A 7,890-nucleotide genomic window follows, 5' to 3' on the forward strand; every position below is an offset into this window, starting at 1 on the left:
ACAGATGATCAGAGGTGAAGTGGCGTTACTATGAGTCAGATCGCAGTGCAGCGATCTTGTGACAAAAATAAAAAAAAAAAGTAAAAAAAAAAATGCAGGGGCTAGGGCTAGGGTTAAGGCCCCGTCACACTAAGCGACTTACCAGCGATCCCGACACCGATATCAAGGTGTCAGGATCGCTGGTAAGTCGCTATGTGATCACTGGTGAGCTGTCACACAGACAGCTTCACCAGCGATCAGCACAGCGATGCCAAGCACCCGGCATCGCTGGCCATCCTGTAAAAAATAGAATCAAAGTAAAAAATATAGTTATTCTCACCTTCCGACGTCCCGTTCAGCCATCCCGCCTCTCTCCACGCTTCGGTCCCAGTGATCCTTTGCATGAATGACCGCGAGATGTCACGGTCTCGCGGGATAACAAAGTCTCGCGGTCATTCGTGCAAAGGATCACTGGGACCGGAGCGTGGAGAGAGGCAGGATGGCTGAACGGGACATCGGAAGGTGAGAATAACTATATTTTTTATTTTATTTTTTTTTTTTTTTTTTTTTTTTTACACCTGATCGCTGGTCTCCCGCCTGTCACACACAGCGATGCGTGCTGGCCAGCGGGAGACCAGCGACCAAAGAAATGTCCAGAGATTTCTTCCAGCGATCAGCGATACCGGCAGGGGGGCTGATCGCTGTCACACATAGCGATCTCGCTGGTGAGATCGCTGTTACGTCACAAAAGTTGTGACTCAGCAGCGATCTCGCTACCGAGATTGCTTAGTGAGACGGGGCCTTTAGGGTTAGGGCTAGGGTTAGGGCTAGGGCTAGGGTTAGGGTTAGGGCTAGGACTAGGGTTAGGGTTAGGGCTGGGATTAAGGTTATGGGTGTGTTGGTGTTATGTTTGTGGTTAGGGTTATGGTTAGGGCTGAGATTAGGGTTAGGGGTGTGTTGGGGTTAGGGTTGGAATTAGAATTGGGGGTTTCCACTGTTTAGGTACATCAGGGGCTCTGTAAATGCAATATGACGCCCGCAGACCATTCCATCAAAGTCTGCATTTCAGAACGTCACTACTTCCCTTCGAGCCCCACCGTGTGCCCAAACAGTAGTTTTCTCCCACATATGGGGTACCAGCATACTCAGGACAAATTGGACAACAACTCTTAGGGTCCAATTTCTCCCGTTACCCTTGTGAAAATAAAAATTGGGGGCTAAAAGATCATTTTTGTGGAAAAAAAAATGATTTTTTTATTTTCACGCCTCTACATTATAAACTTTACTGAAACACTTGGGGGTTCAAGGTGCTCACCACACATCTATATAAGTTCCTTGGGGGGTCTAGTTTCCAAAATGGGGTCACTTGTGGGGGGTTTCCACTGTTTAGGTACATCAGGGGCTCTGCAAACGCGACATGACACCCACAGACCATTCCATCAAAGCCTGCATTTCAGAACGTCACTACTTCCCTTCCGAGCCCCACCGTGTGCCCAAACAGTAGTTTTCTCCAACATATGGCATACCAGCGTACTCAGGACAAATTGGACAACAACTCTTAGGGTCCAATTTCTCCTGTTACCCTTGTGAAAATAAAAATTGGGGGCTAAAAGATCATTTTTGTGGAAAAAAAATGATTTTTTTTTATTTTCACGGCTCTACATTATAAACTTTAGTGAAACACTTGGGGGTTCAAAGTGCTCACCACACATCTAGATAAGTCCCTGGGGGGTCTAATTTCCAAAATGGGGTCACTTGTGGGGGGATTCCACTGTTTAGGTACATCAGGGGCTCTCCAAATGCGACATGGCATCCGATCTCAATTCCAGCCAATTCTGCATTGAAAAAGTCAAACGGCACTCCTTCCGTTCTGAGCTCTGCCGTGTGCTCAAACAGTGGTTTAGCCCCACATACGGGGTATTGGCGTATTCGGGAGAAATTGCACAAAAAATTTAGTGGTTCATTTTCTCTTTTTACACTTGTGAAAATAAAAAAAAATGGTTTTGAAGTAAAATGTTTGTGAAAAAAAAGTTAAATGTTTATTTTTTCCTTCCATATTCCATTCATTCATGTGAAGCACCTGAAGGGTTAATAAACTTCTTGAATGTGGTTTTGAGTACATTGAGAGGTGCAGTTTTTAGAATGGTGTCAATTTTGGGTATTTTCTGTCATATTGACCCCCCAAACTCACTTCAAATGTGAGGTGGTCCCTAAAAAAAATGGTGTTGCAAATTTTGTTGTAAAAATGAGAAATCGCTGGTCAACTTTTAACCCTTATAACTTCCTAAAAAAAAAAAAACTATGTTTCCAAAATTGTGCAGATGTAAAGTAGACATGTGGGAAATGTTATTTATTAACTATTTTGTGCGATATCACTCTCTGATTTAAGGGCATAAAAATTAAAAGTTTGAAAATTGCAAAATTTTCTAAATTTTTGCCAAATTTTGATTTTTTTTAACAAATAAGTGCAGATCATATCTAAAAAATTTTACCACCATCATGAAGTACAATATGTCATGAGAAAACATTGTCAGAATCAGTAGGATCCGTTGAAGCGTTCTAGAGTTATGACCTCATAAAGTGACACTGGTCAGAATTGAAAAAATTGGCCCGGTCACGAAGGCAAAAACAGGCTCGGGTGCGAAGGGGTTAATGGTTACATTTTCTGTAGACTTCTGGATTACAGGAAAAGTACGCTGGAAACAAAACTGCAACCAGAATGCATCGCGGTGGCGGCTGAAGTTGGAGCACAAGGAGTGTTTCAGCTAAGAAAACTGGGTCAGTTGGCAGCAATTCCTTTCCTGGACGAGTGACACTTGGCAAGCGCGGGACTCCTAAATGGCACGCTGCGGGGCAGGTGTATGAGTGGAGATGGTCCTAGCCAACAAACCTCAGCATTTGATCTGTGCTGCATTGTCGCCATCTGCAGGTAGCATAGAATATTGCTTTATTATCCTTTAAGGTATCACAGGATAGTAATTATTTGCACCACTTCTGAACTCAACATTAATGAATCTCCTTGGTGTAAAGTATAAATTATAATATGGTCAATTATTTACATGAGCAAAACTACAGAACAAGTCCTCTTCCAGAAGGAAAGAAAACAACCTATTGGATGTAGCTACCTTATAAATTAGCATTCCTTGTAAAGAAGTTTTCATAGATAGAGCTTGCAAATACAAGCACTTTTGCGATTAACTGCTTTTTAAAATTTCTAGCTGTTCTTGAGATATTAACACTTCTCTTTTGTTTACAACATGTTGCCTAGGAGACTGACCACCGCTGCTGTCATGTTTGTAAATACTGCGTTGAAGTTGGATGGGATTAGGAGCTAGCAGTGCACTTTTAGCCTGCTTAAATATGTGCTAACAAACTGAATAGAAATAATAATTTTATAACAATTTTATTTCTATAGCGCCAACATATTCCGCAGCACTTTACATTTCAGAGGGGACTTGTACAGACAATAGACGTTACAGCATAACAATAATCACATAGATCATAACAGATACCAAGAGGAGTGAGGGCCCTGCTCGCAAGCTTACAATCTATGGGGAAAGAGGGAGACACGAAAGGTGGGTGGTAACAATTGCCTTCATTGTTCGGACCAGCCATAATGTTAAGTGTGTAACAGTACAGACACAGAGGGCTAATGGATGCATAAAGCATGTGGGAACATGATGCGGGAAATCTGGTTATGGTAAAAAGTTTTTGCTGTGCCACACAGAGATAGATTAGGTTAATGTGGCCAATCTGAATAAATGCGTTTTTAGGGTGGTGCTGAGCCGTGGAGAGCTTTGTGGGTGAGGGTAATAAGTTTATACTGAATTCTGGAGTGGATGGGTAGCCAGTGTAATGACTGGCACAAGGTAGAGGCATCGGTGTAATGATTGGTGAGGAATATGATCCTAGCTGCAGCAATCAAGACAGATAGAAAAGAGCTTGAAGTAATGGGCAAGTTCTGTAAGTTCTGCTTTTTGTCAGTGGTGGTCGGGGTGAAGATCTAATTTTGTGGGTTGTAATAATTACATAAGCAGGTTAAAAATGCAACTATTTTCTTTATTCCTTACATCCCTGGTCTTACAGCAATTCCGGGTAGATGGTCAATGCAATGTTCCCAGTCCACAAGATTCCATGATGGGGCCAATAGTGAGTATCGCCTGGAAAATCCAACCCCAGAATTTTACTGTTCGGCTTGAGAGTGATTTCTATTCGATATATTTGGTGCCTTGGAAAATTAATTTTGGTTCCAGCATTCGGACAATTGGGAGGAAAGTCATTAGCAAAGAGCGCAGAGATCTCTGCAAGCCTCACTGATTACCAAGCAATCATTGCTACAGTATAGATCAATGGTGCCACCTACTGGCAAAGGCTTGTATTACTTGTATACTATTTGAACTTTTTCTACTTGATATCAAAATTTTCCTGGGATCTCTACCTGAATTGTTGGAGTAGTGAGCCAAATTAATTATTTTTTGTTTTCTGCATAGCAGTGCTAAGTTGCAGGAACAAATAAATGCAAAGTTCTAGAGTGCCACCCATAGCACGAGCCATCCATGGTGGCACTAAACATAATATCTGGATGCCACAAAGCATCTTTCCTTCAGACAACTCTACTGGAGGCACGTTATCGGAGACTCTGTCAGTGAGCTCACTAGGATGGCCTGACAAGGATTTTTTTAAACTTTTTTTCTGAGCTCCTTTCAGCTGAATTATGACCACAGACCACATCAAAAGGTAAAAGTACAGGAAACAGACTGTAAAAGCAAAACGGAGCAATATTTGTAATGAAAGCCATTTGCAAACTATTTTTTTTTAGCTCCAAATACATCATGCACTTAAGCATGTATAAATAGATAAATTCCCAAAAAATGGACAACCCTCTGAGATATAGCAATAAATTCAGTGGGATGCAGCAGCTCTACAGACTGTGGTTGCCACTTAAAGGATATAATATATCTCCAGTTATAAAATGATATATCTCCAGTTAGAATGAGCTCGCTGATGGATTCTCAGATAACTCATTCTGCAGCCAATCAACACTGTGCAAAATTTTTAATGAAACCCAATTCCAATAATAAGCCAAAAATAAATGATTGTCCTTTTCGTTTCATAATTAAAATCATTCAATCACTTCCAAAGACATACTGATAGGGAATTTAGATTGTGAGCCCCCATCGGGGACAGTGATGAAAATGTGTGCAAACTGTAAAGCGCTGCGGAATATGTTAGCGCTATATAAAAATAAATATTATTATTATTCAAGTGTGGGGAAAAAAAAAAAAAAAGTCTCACAGCCCATTAGGCCTTTGTCTGCTTGCTTTAAACAGTTATGACCACCAGATGGCGCTGCAGAGAGAAAAACTGATTAAAAATATAATAAAGTACGCTTTAAAATAATATGATACGGAGGTACAGTGAATATAGGTTTGGAGCAAAACCTCCAAAGCCCTTTCCTCCGATGAGTCCATAGTCCTTGGTCTGACACTCTAGGCCATCTTTACTCAGGGCACAAGTGAATGACAACTTCAAATATTTATGATTCTATAGAAACTTTTATTGTTCTGTAAACACATAAAACATTCTTTAAAAAAAAAAAAATCTTTAAAAGAAAGAGAAAAAACATTAATTCTTAATGAGACAGAAAATCTGGAACCGTTTCAAAGTGCACAGAATTTCCCAGACTTGTAAATGCAAGAGATTTCTTTCAGGAAAAAAAGAAAAAAAATATATATATATATAAAAAAAAAAAAACACCGAACAACAACAATTCTCTATCATTATAAATATAAAGTAGTAGTACTTAGTACCACTGAAACCAGTCATAATAAAAAGATTACCCGGCTCAAGAGTTCTGTCTACGAGACAATATTCATGAAGTCAAGAAATGCAACAAACTCTTAAAAAAATACTCTAAGGCTGGATTCACACATTTAAAATATATACTAACAGCTCTGTTGATTAAAGAGATGTTTGAAGGGGTTATGGAATATCAGAAAAGTTTTTCCTCTAAGTTTATTTTTAGTAATAAAAAAACAAAAACTGTGCTTTCTCACCCTCCCCTGATCCAGCACTGAGTCTCCACCACTGCTTCCAGCATCTTTCATTGTCTGCAGCACTACAGCCAATCGGTGAGCTGATGGAAATGATGTGAGCTCACCGATTGGCTGTCAACGTGAAGTTAGCGCTGCAGACAATTAAAGACACGGGGAACAGCGGCGGAGATTCAGTGCTGGATCGGGCTGGATTTTACTAATAATATTGCTTTCAGGAAAAATTATTGTGAAAGGGGACAACCACTTTAAGTCCAGCCCCCGAGGATCATCCTGAGAACATTCAAAATTTGTCAGAAATGCAAACATTTGGTTGGGGTTTACTGAAATGCCACCTTTTTTTTTTCAATTGTGACAGGCCAAAATTTGCTGGAATGACTTCTCAAAATTTTGACAAGTTTATCAAAATGTTCTATTTCTAAAATTGTCTGTTACCCAAACAAAATAGTCACTTAGTTATTTTTTTCCAAAGCAGTCTTGGAAAAAAAAAAAAAAAAAAAAAGCAGTTGTGATTGGATTGGCTGCTACTGTCTATTGGGGTAAATCTTTCCATTGTGTTAATCTGGATTAAGTGTACTACAGCTATAGTGGTTGGTGAGGGACCCATGACCATTGGCCCCTAGGGGCCGGACTACTGTCAGTACTTCCTGGTGATATTAATAAGATTATATGAAAAAAAATGAAATACAGTATTTTTTCCCTTGCTGAGTAATGGTTCAAGGTTATAAAACTCTCCACCTGCTGTGTTGAGCAAAGCATGAACTTATAAAAATGGAATGGTTTTCTGATCATCACAGATTTTTTCATCATTTTCTAGAATTGAATTGACAACAGATAAAAAAGTGAGGAGTCTTAAAAAATACCCTCCTTAACAGCTGAGCACGGCGGGATTCATTAGAAAAGTATAGGACATAAGGTAGGCCGTGGTGTCATCCATCATATGGCAGTAAACAGTATTAAATGCTCCAACGAATAAAAAAAAAAATCCACCTAAAATATGAACGATAAAAAAAGTTAGAATTTTTTACATAAATGTCATAAAAAGAAAATGTCTCTTAGACAAGGATCATGACACTAGCTAATGGAAAAAGACTGCAGCTGCCTCTTCCTTCCAGGATAAACCTCCTCTGTCTCTAGTTTCGCACTTAGCGCTTCATCAAGGGATCTGCTTTCTCGAGCCCTTCTACGTACTCTAGATTTTTTTGTGTGACCAGGGACGTTTATGAACATTTATAGGTAAGTAAATTGCACCTCAAATGCCTCATAGCCACATTTTCTGCCTGATTATTGGACTCCATGTCCATATTTGCCACTTACCTTATTTATGAGCAGGAGGAGGTTTGTCACTTTTCACTGTGCCACTATCTTGGAGAGCCTCCACTATCCAGGACAGTGCCTTAGCGCAATATTCCACCTGAAATACACATTTTTCATGTAACTTCCGACTGTTAGAAGATGTATGACCTAGGACTGGCCCTACTCCCTCCTCTCCTGTGACATCATGGAAATCGGTGCTGATAGAGCTAATTCGGAATAAACAGATGACGCTTTCATTTCTTATCTCAATGGTTTCCTTGAATGAACCCTGGATTCTGGCTGGAAAGTTACAGCACTTGTGTGTGCAGTAATTGGAGAGGACCGGCATACATTAACGTTTACTAAAGCTTGCCAAGCTTCATTCTAAGCCGAGCCTCGAGGTCACCTTCCAGATACTATGATACATGCGAGAATAAAGGCGGGGGCTGGCTTGGGGATTTATTAAAGGGAACCTGCTTTCTGGACAGTATGTGGATGTCGGTGTTCCAGTCTCGGACCCTGAGTGACCCCCAGTCACATAGACTTTGCATGTTATTACCCC

General features: G+C 40.2%; 1 protein-coding gene across 3 annotated transcripts in view; it reads right to left on the reverse strand.

Annotated features, from left to right (window-relative positions):
* Positions 1 to 3,366: 3,366 nt before the first annotated feature.
* The window catches only part of LOC141085522 (transient receptor potential cation channel subfamily M member 4-like), a 174,660-nt gene continuing 170,136 nt past the window's right edge, over positions 3,367 to 7,890 (reverse strand). For all 3 annotated transcript variants that reach the window (XM_073570942.1, XM_073570943.1, XM_073570944.1), the window contains exons 24-25: positions 7,350 to 7,446; positions 3,367 to 7,022 (exon numbers count right to left, since the gene is read on the reverse strand). In XM_073570942.1, the coding sequence (XP_073427043.1) occupies positions 7,351 to 7,446 (96 nt within the window). In that variant the 3' untranslated portion in view covers positions 3,367 to 7,022; position 7,350. The remainder of the gene's footprint in view (positions 7,023 to 7,349; positions 7,447 to 7,890) is intronic.

This window comes from Dendrobates tinctorius, unplaced genomic scaffold, assembly GCF_039654945.1.
Source record: "Dendrobates tinctorius isolate UK_male_01 unplaced genomic scaffold, ASM3965494v1 ptg000028l, whole genome shotgun sequence".
Classification (NCBI taxonomy): domain Eukaryota; kingdom Metazoa; phylum Chordata; class Amphibia; order Anura; family Dendrobatidae; genus Dendrobates; species Dendrobates tinctorius.